Source organism: Erinaceus europaeus, chromosome 15 (genome assembly GCF_950295315.1).
Source record: "Erinaceus europaeus chromosome 15, mEriEur2.1, whole genome shotgun sequence".
NCBI lineage: Eukaryota > Metazoa > Chordata > Mammalia > Eulipotyphla > Erinaceidae > Erinaceus > Erinaceus europaeus.
Genome location: NC_080176.1, coordinates 62,028,208 through 62,042,812, shown reverse-complemented (window position 1 = coordinate 62,042,812; position 14,605 = coordinate 62,028,208). Strand labels below are relative to the sequence as shown.

The 14,605-nt window shown below is 39.5% G+C and overlaps 1 protein-coding gene across 1 annotated transcript in view; it reads left to right on the top strand.

Moving 5' to 3' along the window:
- SKOR2 (SKI family transcriptional corepressor 2) overlaps positions 1 to 14,605 on the top strand; it is a 51,044-nt gene that overhangs the window by 21,184 nt on the left and 15,255 nt on the right. Inside the window, exons 5-7 of the mRNA XM_060173832.1 lie at positions 970 to 1,035; positions 1,421 to 1,519; positions 13,691 to 13,758. Coding sequence (XP_060029815.1) covers positions 970 to 1,035; positions 1,421 to 1,519; positions 13,691 to 13,758 — 233 coding nt within the window. The remainder of the gene's footprint in view (positions 1 to 969; positions 1,036 to 1,420; positions 1,520 to 13,690; positions 13,759 to 14,605) is intronic.

Sequence of the window (14,605 nt, the reverse complement as noted above, 5' to 3'; positions counted from 1 at the left end):
AACAGAAGGATTAAAAATTTTTTTTCACATTTTCTGGGTTGTTATTGTTGTTGAGAGAAAGAGGAAGTGATACCACAGCACCAGAGCTTCCTCTGGTCTCATGACACCTTGTATGTGGTGCGGGGTCTCAAATCTGGGCTACATCCATGGCTAGGCACAGATCTGTTAACTATCTCTCCAGTCCTGATAGACACTTTTTCCTTAGCTTATCATCAATTTAATTAGACCATGAGCAAAACAGGTAAGAACAGCTAACTAGCCTTTGCCCACAATGTAATTTTCATTGGTTAAACACAAGTGATTAGTGGACCAGGAGATGGCACACCCAGTAGTTTATCACATGCCAACCAAGAAGCGGGGTTTAAGTCCCCAGCACCGTATGAGAACACCATGTGGAAGCTCCATAAATGGCTGAGCAATGCTGTGTTGTCTCTTTTTTCTTTTCCTCCCTGTGTTTTTCTATCTGAAATGAAAAAGAGAAATAATGTCCACCAGGAGAAGTGGAATTGCATGGGCATGAGGCCACAACATGTAAACCAATGTTGCCATCTTAAGAAGACAAGAGACTTCTGCTTCTAGGGTCTTGGGCCTTCCAGTTGACCTCCAGCTTCTTCACTTCTAGGATCTAGGAGAGGGACTTTGGATTTCCAGCAGGAATGTTGATCATTTAACCTCTTTGCTGGGATGGGGTGTTGTGGGAAAGACTTCAGGAATCTGCCATCATAGTGTTGCCTCCACAAGCGATGGTGTCCTAATTTCCTATAGTTCCCTGTGAAGGTTTGGGGTGTGTGTGTTGGTGGGGAGGGGCTTGTACACAAGTAAATGAGGGTGATATTTGATTATGAGAACTTCTGTTTTCAAGTTCTAATAAATAAACTCTTTCATATTCAAAGAAGAAGGAAAACTTTAAGAAAATAATCCATACAAAACTAATACTGTTTTCTCTCCTCCCCCCATCCTTTTTTAAAGGTGAACACACACAAGAAACAAATTCACCTCATTCACTCAAAAAAGATGTAGAAAATATGGGAAAAGGTAAGAAAAAGTTTCAATTCTATGGAACTTCACTTTGCTTTAAGACTATAGAGATAATAGGATATTTTTGTTCTACTCCATATTTTAAGCTTGACAAGCAACATATGAATAATATATGGACCATTGGGTGGATATAATTGAGATTAATGCATACATATCAATCAATACATGACACTGTAATATAATACTTTAAAATAATATATTACATTGATTTATATTCATGGATTTCTGCACAAAATCTATCCTATGTCTATGCAGCACTTTTTAAACTGGTAAAATATTTTGTCTTATAGTAATAAATTGCCATATATAACAGTTCTCTGGAGAGTTATTTGTAAAGATTAGTAAAATGATTCTTCTTTTTATTTATTTTTTTTCTTATTAGAAGAACTTCAGAAGGTTTTATTTGAACAAATAGATTTACGGAGACGACTAGAACAAGAATTCCAAGTGTTGAAAGGAAATACGTCTTTCCCAGTATTCAGTAAGAAATCACTTTTATTGCATCACATTTATGATGTTTGATGACATTTCTATTACCAGGATTAGGGATAGACCTTTAAGTACTCAGTGATTGTTTATAGCACTGTCTGGTGTTCAGTGATCCACTTACATATTCAAAAATTTGGGACTTAGCTAACTTTCTAAGATTCTTGGTCTCTCATGTATGCGCCTGTGTTGGAGCACAACCCCCCATTGCACTGGGGGAAGCTTCTGTGCTGAGGTGCCTTTCCCTCTCTCCTTCTATCTCTCTGCTCTTGTGTCCGCCTATATGCAATAGTTATTCCAGAATAGTGAAGCCCTGGTGATGGCGAAAACAAAAAAAATCTGACATTTTAAATTTACATCGCATCAGTTCACAGGTAAAAATCCTTTTTAAAAAAGCTTTGAGCCTCTAGCTCATTGGTTTTCTGCATATCTATGTACACATATTATTTCCTTTTAAAATGTGTGTGTAAACATACCATCATAAATGTTAACATACTTGGATGTTTAGAGTATGTTCTTTAATTAATCTTTTTTAAGTTTTAAATTTTATTTATTTATTTTGGATAGAGAAATAAACTTAGAATGAGGAGATAGAGAGGGAGAGAAAGACACCTACAGCACTGCTTCACACCTTGTGAAGCTTCCCCTTCTATAAGTGGAGACAGGAGGCTTAAACCCAGGTCCTTTTATGTGGTAATACATACTCTCAAACAGGTGCACCACCACTGGGCCCTAGATTGAGTTATTGATTGACTGATTGATTGATTTGATAGAGACAGAAAAATTGAGAGGGGATGGAGAGATAGGGAGATACCTACAGCACTTGTGAAACATTTCTATTTATGAAACATTTCTACTTGTGAAGCATTTCTACTTGTGAAGCACTCCCTCTGCAGGTGGGGCCTTGAACCTGGTTCCTTGCATATTGTAACATGTGCGTTCAACCAGGTAATGCCACCACCTGACCCCAGATTGTGTTTTTTTAAAAAAAATACTTATTTAGGTGCTCTTTATCCCTAAGCTAGGAAAAATGAAAGAACACTGAACTTAGCATTAGAAAGCAGCCTGTTCTTGAAATGTATATTAATGTAAGCATTTAAAATATAGCAATGTCCTGTGATAAGTCTACTTTCTTCATTGAACTTACTGTAATTTTAGTAGTTTGAGAGTTCTTAATCCAAAGTGCCAGTCCCAATGTAGTAGCAATAGATATAGTAGCATAACAACTGTTGTTCTGCTCCCGGAGTCAGGGAATTTCAGGATGACTTTATTATAGGTGTTTAGATATCCGAGGCAAATACATCACAGTAGTGGTTTTCAAGTTTTGGAGGATTTTATTTTGTCACAGTCCCCCTCACCAAGGACAAGGAAACAGAAAGGAAACAAGCATTAAACACACACACATATATGTGTGTGTGTGTATGTATATGTATATATACATATGTATTTTAATTTTTTTTATTTATTTATTTTCCTTTTTTGTTGCCCTTGTGGTTTTATCATTGTTGTGGTTATTATTATTGTTGTTATTGATGTTGTTGCTGGACAGGACAGAGAGAAATGGAGAAAGGAGGGGAAGACAGAGAGGGGGAAAGAAAGATAGATACCTGTAGACCTGCTTCACCACTTGTGAAGCGACTCCCCTATAGGTGGGGAGCCAGGGGCTCGAACTGGGATCTTCGGGATCTTTAAGCTAATTTCGCACCATGTGTGCTTTTTAAAAAGATAACTAGAACAAGATGTCCGTATTTTCCTGTTTGATAATCCAGGCATCACAAAGCTTCTGTTGGCTTGCTCAGTAACTGTGATACTTTGAATACTTGAATATGAAGGTTTATGTTCATCAGAACTTCTCAAATGTAATCATCAGCACTACTGAAAGGCATGCCCTTTGGGGCAGTGGTTTTGAATAGTACCAGGTGCTTGATAACATATTAAACTGAGTTTCACCAGAAAGCTTAATAGGGTAAAAATGGAGAGACTGAATGGTAGAAGAGAGTTCTGACCACACAGCACAATAGAGTCTGCCAAGTTGTCATCTCTCTGTACACAAGCTCATGGTGCTTCAGTCTGTTGGGTTGGAATGATGTCTACTGAGGGCTCCTATAACATAGAGGGCAATAATCAGTAGCTTGAGATAGTGTATTAGGTTCACTTTGACATTTGTAGCTTTAGGAGAAAGAGATGTATGTTAAAAATACATCTGGATCTTTGGAAGCCAAGTGCTTCTAAAGGATCCAAAATGTTCTAATTTCTAAAACTGTAGTTTAAGAAAGACTGCATAATTCTTTGCAGCAATGAATAGAAATTGAAAATATTTTCCCATGTGCTGTTGTTTATCTAGTAGTTGAGGCTGCAAATCCCTGCTTTCAGATCCACCAAAGGCAAAGTCCCACTGAATCCCTCAAGTGCTTACTTAACTCCCCATGAAGCCAGAGCAGCCAACATTTATTTATCCATTAATAAAATCCAATTTATCATTTTAAAGATTTAAGTAATTTATAGCAATCCCCGTGTTTTTCTTATCATCTACTCTACCATACATGCACATATTGCTGTTATTATTTTTCTTTAAACTGGAGTGTTACAGTTAGTTTTGGCTCAGAACTATTACTCACCCTTTAGGTGTGAACAAGAATTAATCTGTTGTAAATAGCACATATAGGAGATACTTTAATTATATAACAGCAAAATATTTTCCTCTTTTTTTTAATCTATAACTTACTCTGTTGACCAAGGAAGTGGCATTGTGTGCCCAAGCTTGAATAATGCGTGGTTTAGATACACCACAAAGTGGCAGTTAATTTCACACCAATGAAAATAGCAAATGTACATTATGTGCCTGTTAAATTAATGTGAGAGGCCATGAGGTTGGCAGACAGATTTAGATTCACTCAGGTGAAAAGGGGAAGATGGAACTTTATGAAAAGCCACAACAGAAGGAAGCACCAGGATTCCTAACTGGAGTTTTGCAAAGCTTTTTTAGTAAGAGATGGAGAGACATAATACTCATAACACACAAACTAGTTCACTTAGAACACTGGGAACTTAGTATAAGATATAACATGTAACAAATGGGAATCCACACTCAAAACTAGACCAGGCCCAAGTTCACATTAGGATTCTGCTACTTCCTGGTTGTAGAATACCAGAAACTTTGAAAGAGCCAGAGCATTCCTGTTTCACAGGAAGATGGGAGGGCTAAATGAGGTATCCTTTTGAAGTGTTGCTTACATCCCAAGCACAGGAGAAGCAGACTGCAGTGTCAGCTGATGATGGTGGTAATAAGAAAGTCAGAAGGAGGGGAGGGAAATGTTATCATTGAGCTCTAGAAAAGCATTTCTTAAATCAATGCAAATTTCTGATTTTATGTTGTGGTTATGAGACTTAATGAGGACCACTGGAGTGGATCCTGGACATGAAAAAAGGTTAGGATAAGAATTAGAGGAAAGTAGAGGAGGAAGGTGAGGTGAAGGAGGAAGGAGATGAAAGAAAAGGAAGAGGAAGAAAGAGGATGGAGGAGGGGGATTTAAGAAGAAGAGGAAAAGGAAGAAGGATGAAGAAAGGAGCAAGTTTCCATATTGAAGAAGCAGAGTTTGAGAAATGGAGGCAGAACAAGCATGCCCCTCTACTATCTGACAGAACCTTTCAGAATTGCTTTACATAGATGCTTCTGCATGATTCTGTTGGGAAAACACAGGGCAGAGGAATGGGAACAGAACCCTGGGACCAGGCAGGTATTTACAATTTGAGTGGAAGCAGAGAAGCAGAGTGGTTATTAGTGAATCAAGAGTCCCATGCTTGGAAAATGATTTCTCCACTGAGTAACCCTAGGCAAATTACATAACCTCCCTCTCACCCGTAAAACAATACTACTACTACCTACCTCACTGGGTTGCTAAGAAGATTAAATGAGTGAAATGTAATCAAGTGTTTAGTATACTGACTGATCCATAGTAATGTGAGTTGTTATTTTAGAGTTTGATACGTCCCTACAGGGACTTTACTGTAAACCAGTTGATGTCAGAAAGCAAAACTTCTACATGTGTTGGGCTATAGTTTTGGAGAGTGGATCAGGCAGTGAAACTTGCTTTATTACCAGGCAGTAGATTTAGTCGACATGAGAAGGTAGGATATGAGAAGAGAGGTTAGGCGTGTATCCCCAGAAGAGGTGGGTGAAATGCAACTTAGAACAAATTCAAAAGAGGTATTTGGAGGCAACAAGCTTCACCTTTTATTGTCTTGAAATGGCAATAGGAGAGAAGTGAAGTCTGTTCATTTGGACAGGAATAATGATTAGAGACCCTGCCACCATGTCACTATTTTAGACCCTCCCATTAATGACTAGTTGGAACACTTTTGCAACTGGAAGTCCCACAGTCATTATTGTCGCTGTGCTGTGTCACCCTGCCTAGTGAGTCTGTCTCTTGTTGCTGCCCTCCCCTCTGGCACCTTATGTCATCCTCTGTTATAGCACCCATCGATCCACTGTCGTTTTCCATTCATTTACTCTCTTCCCACCAGTATGAACTCAGACTCCAACCTTCAACCTGGGACCTGCTAAAGGGCTGCTGCTAGGTGAGACAGTGAATGAAAAAGATCCTTCCTCCTTATTTATTTATTTATTTATTATTTTATTTATTTATTCCCTTTTTTTGCCCTTGTTGTTTTATTGTTGTAGTTACTATTATTGTTGTTGTTGTTGTTGTTGGATAGGACAGAGAGATGGAGAGAGGAGGGGAAGACAGAGAGGAGGAGAGAAAGATAGACACCTGCAGACCTGCTTCACCACCTGTGAAGCGACTCCCCTGCAGGTGGGGAACTGAGGTTCGAACCGGGATCCTTATGCTGGTCCTTGTGCTTTGTGCCACCTGCGCTTAACCCACTGCGCTACAGCCCGACTCCCCCTCCTTTTTTATTTTTATTTTTATTTACAAAAAGGAAACATTGACAAAAACCAGAGGATAGAAGGGGTATAACTCCACACGGTTCCCACCACCAAAACTCAGTATCCCATCCCCTCCCCTGATAGCTTTCCTATTCTTTTTTTTTAAATATTATTTATTTCCTTTTGTTGCCCTTGTTGTTTTATTATTGTTGTTGTTGATGTCATCATTGTTAGATAGGATAGAGAGAACTGGAGAGAGGAGGGGAAGACAGAGAGAGGGAGAGAAAGATAGACACCTGCAGGCCTGCTTCACCGCTTGTGAAGCAACTCCCCTGCAGGTGGGGAGCCAGGGACTTGAACCAGGATCCTTATGCCAGTCCTTGTGTTTTGCGCCACATACGCTTAACCTGCTGCACTACCTCCAGACTCCCAGTTTTCTTATTCTTTATCCCTTGTGCCGCTGTAGTGAAGCACTCTGGTTTCTCACTCCCTTTGACCACTCCAACTCTCTGCTATTAGTCCAGTATTCCTAAACTCTAGCTTTGGCTCCAGGTCTTCTACTTAGAAGTTGTAGTGATTCCCTACTACTTACCATACTGCATCTAGCTTAACTCCTAACTAACTCTCAAAACTCTTATTATTGACCCATCCTAGCCCTCCAACCTAATTTCTACCTGTGCAAACTGTACTTCTCCAGTCTAAAAAGCCTTTCCTCCAGGTCCTCTTGTCATTTAGGATACCACTCAGGATACACCACCTCCAGGAAGCCTTCCCACTCTTGGCAGTAAGCACTCTTTTCTGAAGTCCTGTGTTCATTCTTGGTTCCTCAGATGTTTTGTGTTGACTTATCTCTAATGGTCTTCATGTGTGTTATCCTCTTCTACTTAGAGGTATTGTAAATAGGTTCAAGAAAGAGGATTCATTGGTGAGGGTAGATAGTATAATGATTATGCAAAGAGACTCTCATGCCTGAGGCTTTGAAGTCCCAGGTTCAATCTCCTGTACCACCATAAGCCAGAGCTAATCAGTACTCTGCCATCTTTCGCCTGTGCTGCTACTAGGCTCAGTGTAAATTCTGTGGCTTCTGTGGTCTGGGAGGTGGCACAGTGGATAAAACATTAGACGCTCAAGCATGAGGTCCTGAGTTCAATGCCTGGCAGCACATGTACCAGAGTTATGTCTTGTTCTTTCTCTCTCCTCCCATGTTTCTCATTAATAAATAAATAAAATCTAAATCTATATATATATTCTGTGGCTTCTGTCCTTGTCCCTTTTTTTTTGTACCATCCTCTAGAGTGGGAGAGATGGAGAAGTTCAGAAATATTGACTACATAAAAACTTTCCATTGTTATTTAAAAGAAATAATAGCAAAGACTATGTAAACAAAATGAGTTCTCAAACCTATAGTTTGATGATCAGAATCTACCAGATGAACAAGATGTTTAACATGGGTCCTCTTCTAATTTCTGGTTCCAGAGATGTCGTCTGGGTATTTTTTATTCTGTTTGACAATCCCTGTAACTTTCAAAGTGTCCACATACACAGCCTTTGCCACAGTGTTGCTGCAAGACAGTGCTATACTGCTTTTCTCTCTACCTTCCTTTTATACTAATATTTTCCAGAAATATTTGTTTTGGGAAATCTTATTAGAGACAACAGCTTAATTTTTTTTCTTTTTCATCCTCAGTTAAACTGTGTCTTCATTAACCTATAGAATATAAAAGACATTTTTTAGCTTTTTCATTTGTCAATTAGTCTTTACATCACAAAAGCTATACATGTACATATAGAACAAAACCTGAAATATACAGATATACAAAGGAAGAAAAAATAAGGTCACTCATAACCTTGCCCCCTAGAGTAAGCATTGTTAACATTTTGGAGATTGAGTCTTTTTTACTGAATATTAAATCAACTTCTAATAGAATGAAATACCATATACTGTCATTCTTTAAATTTCTTTATTAGGGGATTAATGGTTTACAGTTGACAGTAACATACAATAGTTTGTACATGTACAACATTTCCCAGATTTCCACATAACAGTTCAACCTCCACTAGGTCCTCCTGTGCCATCATGTTCCAGGATCTGAACCCTCCTGCCCACCCCACAATCTTTTACTTTGGTGCAATACACCTTCAATCCAAGTTCTGCTTAGTGTTTTCCCTTCTGCTCTTAATTTTCAACTTCTGCCTATGAGTGAGATCATCCCATATTCATCCTTCTGTTTCTGACTTGATCACTTAACATGATATCTTCAAACTCCATCCAAGATGGGGTAAAGAAGGTGAAATCACCATTTTTAATAGCTGAGGAGCATTCCATTAGTGTACATTATCTTTTACCCCCTGTGCATTGTTTTGGTTTGGTTAAGTTTCCTTTTTGGTTAACACAAGCCTCTTTTCTTTCTTGGAAAAAGTAATTCATAGATGTTTTCCTATTTGGGAGATTCGAGTTTATCCAAACTTAGGAGATGGTCATCATTATAGCTAACCACACCCATAATTATTTTCCATAGGTTAAGCTCTGAAAATAATTTAAAGGTACACTTTTTTTTTATTGGATTGAGACAGCCAGAAATCAAGAGGGAAGGGGGTGATAGGGAGAGAGACAGAGAGACACCTGCAGCACTGTTTCACCACTTGCAAAGTTTTCCCCCTGCAGGTGGGGACAGGGGCTCGAACCCCGGTCCTTGAGCATTGTAATATGTGCTCTCAACCAGGTGCGCCACAACCCAGCCCCATTAAAAGTTACAACTTTTTAAAAATTGTATTTATTCATTATTGGATAGAGACATAAATGAGAGGGGAAGAGTAAGTAGAGAGGGAGAGAGACAGAGAGACACCCGCAGCCCTGCTTCACTGCTAGTGAAACTTTCCCCCTGCTGGGGGTCCTTGTGCACTGTGTAGTGTGCGCACTCAATTAGGTGCACCACCACCTGGCCTCTAAAGAGTACAGTTTTTAAAAGCGTGGTTCTTTGTATTATTTCCATTTCTTTCATTGCTCCCGATGTTGAACACCTCCTGTGTTTGTTGCTCCTTTTTATGTTTGTGACAATTCATTTCTGTCAATTCATTTCTTCCTTCCTTTGCCTTGTGATATGTTCATCTTCTTATTGCTATATATGAGCTCTTTATATAGTGCAGTATTGATTCCTTGTAATGTTGCAAATAATTGATTTTGGATCAGTTAGTTTTAAAAGTTAACCATGGTGTGTTTGGTTTGATCTATTTGTAGTCTATTGTGAGTCCAGATTTGTCTGTCAAGTCTATCAACATTTTACAATATTGGTTTTTGTCTTTGACACCACCACCCAACCCAATCTTATAAAAATTATCACTATTTTTACACTTTAATAGCTTCATTCTTTTTTTCATGTTAACTGAAAAATTATATTAAGAATTCCATCATAGAACAATGAGCATGAATTAAGGAAGGAGTGGTTATCATTCCACTCTGAATTGCCCATAGCTATGTCCTACAATCAGAATCTTTGGGGATTCCAGAGAGTTACCCCAGCCAGTTCAGTTTCATGCAGCTCCTTATTTCTGCCAGTGAGAAGCACCTTAGATCTAGCCTTCAAGGGACAGAAGAATTAGCTGAAACTCAGAGGACAGTCTCTTCTGCACAAAGGGAGACCACCTTGGGATGTGCTTTCAAGTCTGGAAAACATGCCATCCTCCCAGAGACACTGGGTTCTGGCCAGGTGGTGGTACACCCTGTTAAGTACACATACTGCTATGCACAAGGAACTGGGTTTCCCCCCCCCGCCAGCTCCCCACTTGTAGAGGTGAAGCTTCACGAGTGGTGAAGCAAGTCTGCTGGTGTCTGTCTTTCTCTTTCCCTCTTTATCTACCCCTCCCCCTATCAATTTTTCTCTGTCCTGTCAAATATAACAGAAAGGAAGAAGTAAAGAAAAAGGAAAAAAAGGAAAAATGGCCACCAGGAGCAGTAGATTCCCAGTCCTGGCACCAAGCCCCAGTGATAACCCTGGTGGAATGAAAAAATAAAGTAAAATAAAAATTAATAAGGTAGTATAGATGTCAAACAGTTCAGACAATATTTAAAATTTCTAAGTACACAGAATCTCAAGTGGTAAAGAACTTTTTTTTTTTTAATTTTTTATTTAAGAAAGGATTAGTGAACAAAAGCATAAGGTAGGAGGGGTACAACTCCACACAATTCCCACCACCCAATCCCCATAACCCACCCTCTCCCATGATAGCCTTCCCATTCTCTAGCCCTCTGGGAGCATGGACCCAGGGTCGTTGAGGGTTGCAGAAGGTAGAGGGTCTGGCTTCTGTAATTGCTTTCCCGCTGAACATGGACGTTGACTGGTCGGTCCTTACTCCCAGTCTGCCTCTCTCTTTCCCTAGTAAGGTGTGTCTCTGGGGAAGCTGAGCTCCAGGACACATTGGTGGGGTCTTCAATCCAGGGAAGCCTGGCCAGCATCCTGGTGGCATCTGGAACCTGGTGATTGAAAAGAGAGTTAACATATGAAGCCAAACAATTTGTTGAGCAATCATGGATCCCAAGTTTGGAATAGTGGAGAGGAAGTGTTAGGGAGGTACTCACTGCAAACTCTAGTGTAATCCTGCTTTCAGGTATATATTTTGCAGTAGTTTATGGATACGTGTGCACATACGCTCTCTCTCACAGAAACTGGTGTATGTCTAGGTTATGGGACTTTGTTAGAAAGTGAACTACCTGAGATGAAATTAGAGTGTACTATAAAAGGAAAGGTCTCACCCGAGTAATGAAGCTGAAGGGTTGTCATTCCACACGTGAAGTCTCTGGATACACTCTGAGGTGAAGCATGTTGAGATGGCAATCGTTGCTTTGGTTAGGTTGTGATCGGCGGATGCAATATTATTTGGTATGGATTGGGAGATGCATACGGGAAAGTGAGCCCTATCCAAGGGTTCCAGGACTGGGGGAAGTAGGGGCTCTATAGTGAAGATGTGAGGTTCCTGCTGTCTTAGGGTTCAAAAAGACAATCAATAGTTAATATTATCATCACATTATTTGTTAATTGGGTTAACTTTGAAAAGTCCCTTTGTTATGGTTTGCTGTACAGTACCCAGTATCTTGTATATAGCTGTGCTATTGGAAGCTTCTAATCTACTTGGTCTAGGTTTTTGAGAGAGTCCGCATATCAAATACGTAGCCTATCTATTAAAAAGATTCAGTTTGTCTTTTGAGAACCTTTGAGACATACAATTGATTTCCCCCTCTCATATTAATTAACTACTGATTTATATGTCTACATTTTGCTAGGAGTGTACATAAACACCATTCCCATCACCAAAGGACCGTGACCCATCCCTCCCGCCCACTCCCACCCCCCACTGGCCCAGGAAGCTACATGTCTACCCCTCACCACTGGGTTTTTACTTTGGTGCCCTACTGGTAAAGAACTTTTTAATCTCAAAAGCAATGTGTAGTCATCAGACAGGGGAATGAAAAAGACTTAGTGAGGCAAGAGCTGGAGGCCAGAGGTCAGTTGGGACACTGATCCAGAGAAGTGTTTGAATTTGGAGGTGACAGTGGGAAAGAGCAAAAGATGGAGGTGAAACATATAGGACTCCCACACCAGTTGGCTTAAGAGGTGAATGGGAGCGAGGAAAAAAGTTGGCAAAGCTTCTGGCTTCTTCAAGCTGCTCCCCTGCCTATCCACCACCGAGTTAACATGAAATCATCTCAATTTTTCATTTGAAGCAATTCTGAAGTTAGATTGATCTATACTTTAGGAAAAACATCACACAGAGAAGATGCAGCAATGTGATAACATTAAGAAGTCATTCGTTTTCCATAAAGGCAGGGAAATGATCAATATGTGCATTGCTCTATCTTTTAAAGCTCCTCCCTTCTTAGGTTGAGATAATTTGTAGAATTGCTCCAGACCTAAGGAGGACCATAAAAATAAGGTTGATAGAAGGTGAGAGTGTTTGCAGGTTGGGAGAATTGGGCCAGAGCACATTTATCGCTCTCTTAGGAGTGAGATGAGCTGCAGTGAAGACAGGGAGGAATATCTAATGGACCAACGTCTTATTGCCCAGAAGGCATTATGAGTACATGTGTCCCATTCCCTGTGCTCAGCTCTATCTGAGGCTCACCTCTCATTTATACTAGATTTCTGAAGGCAGTGGAAGTTCTTAGCACCTGTTACTTGCTCAATTGCAAAAGGGTTAGGGACCATCACATTTCTAAGTGCTTATAATATACAAGGGATTCCATAAATATGGACTTTTACAAGATATTGTAAAAAATAAAACATAGATCTTGCTTTCTTAAAATTTCCAATCCATTCTGATTAAATTTAGAGTTTTAAAAGCATGCCTTTGAACAGCTATATTAGTTTACTTTTTTAATTAGTGGTTTAATAATGATTAACAAGCTTGTAAGATAACAGGGGTACAATTCCATACAGTTCCCACCACCAGAGTTCCATGTCTTATCCTCTCCATTAGAAAATTTCTTATTCAGGCCAAGCAGTGATGCATGTGGCTGAGTGCACATGTACAATACGCAAGGATCCAGATTCAAATCCCCGGCTCCCACCTATAAGGGGAAATCTTTACAAGTGGTGAAACAGGGCTTCAGGTGTCTCTCTCTTCCTCTCTCCCTCTTTTATCTTCCTTCCTTCCAGATTTCTCTGTCCCTATCCAATAAATAAAATAATAGAAAGAATATTAAGAAAAATAAACTTTCCTACTCTTTATCCCTCTGCGAGTATAGAACAAAATTCTTTATGGGATGCAGAAGGTGGAAGGCCTGGCTTCTGTAACTGCTTCTCTGCTGAAAATAGATGTTGGCAGGTCTATTCAGACCCCCATCTTGTTTCTGTCTTCTTCTAGTGTGGTAGGACTCTGAGGAAGTGAGGCTCCAGCACACATTGGTGAGGTCATCTGTCCAGAGAAGTCAGGATAACATCATGGTAGCGTCAGTAACTTGATGGCTGAAAGACAGTAAAATATAAATCAGGATAAACTGTTTGATAATCAGGAACCCAAAGGTAAGAAGAGGGCAGATGAAACTAGAGGTCTTTGTATAGGAAGAAGCTAGGAAATCTATTTTGGTACGTTCCAAGGGGCGCATGACTTTAGTAATTTTTGCCTGATAGCTGACATGCAGGTGGGCTAAAAGTATTGTCTGGGAAGATGAAGTAACAAAAGGGGGGTGGATTTCTATTGGATAGTCAGTAATATTTTTACTAGATGTACTAAAATGAGGTTTTATACTGTGATTAATTTTTCTCTATTGCCCTCTCCCACCAGATAATTTTCAGGATCAGATGAAAAGGGAACTAGCCTACCGGGAAGAAATGGTGCAGCAGTTACAAATTGTAAGATGCATTTCTGTTTTAAAATAAAACAACCATAATGTGTGAAACAGTCTATATTTTTGCTATGGAATCCTTTGGTCCACTTACCCTTCAGCTGGTTAAGACACTAATTACCAAGAGATTTACTTAGACATGGGATAAACAGCTGTGTCAGTGTGTATCCTTGAAATGTAACTACCTACCATGTGTCGATAGACAGATGTGTGAATTGCCTCCATGGGCAAACTGGAGGTATTTCATTGTCTTCTACTGTGCAAACTTGTGATGTGTTGAAAGCTCAATGGGGGGCAACAGTCTTTTAATTCCCTCTCATCAACAATTAATCATTTAAATTCACTTGAAAAATATGATGAAAAGGAACAGAGTATTTCTAGATGAAATGTTATATTTTCCTAATCATGTCCAAAAATGGATACTAAGATCTCCATATAGAGAAACAGGGAGGCAAGAAGTTAGGTATCTGATAAAGAAATGTAGTGAGGCTTGTTTCCTTTTTATTTTTTTAAATGCCTTACCCTTTGTCCCCCCTGTAGTTACATCTGGTATTGCTCTTTTGTGTTTTGAAAGCAGTCTCCAAAGTGTTCTCATTTTCCAAGTACAGTGGGGAATATAATCTCTCTCAACATTTGTAAAATAGGTTTAATCACCTGGGTAGACGTGCACTGATCCTTCGTGATAGTCACAGCGTGATTATTATAATTTGGGTTGCTTGACATCTTCTTCCTGGTCCTTTTCCCATTAAGCCTGCACCTTTGCACTGTCACTTCTGTCTAGAAAAATCAGGTATTTGGCTGTCAGGATATTTAAGGAAGATAGTTATTCATGTTTCCTCTATGCGTGGAAAAAC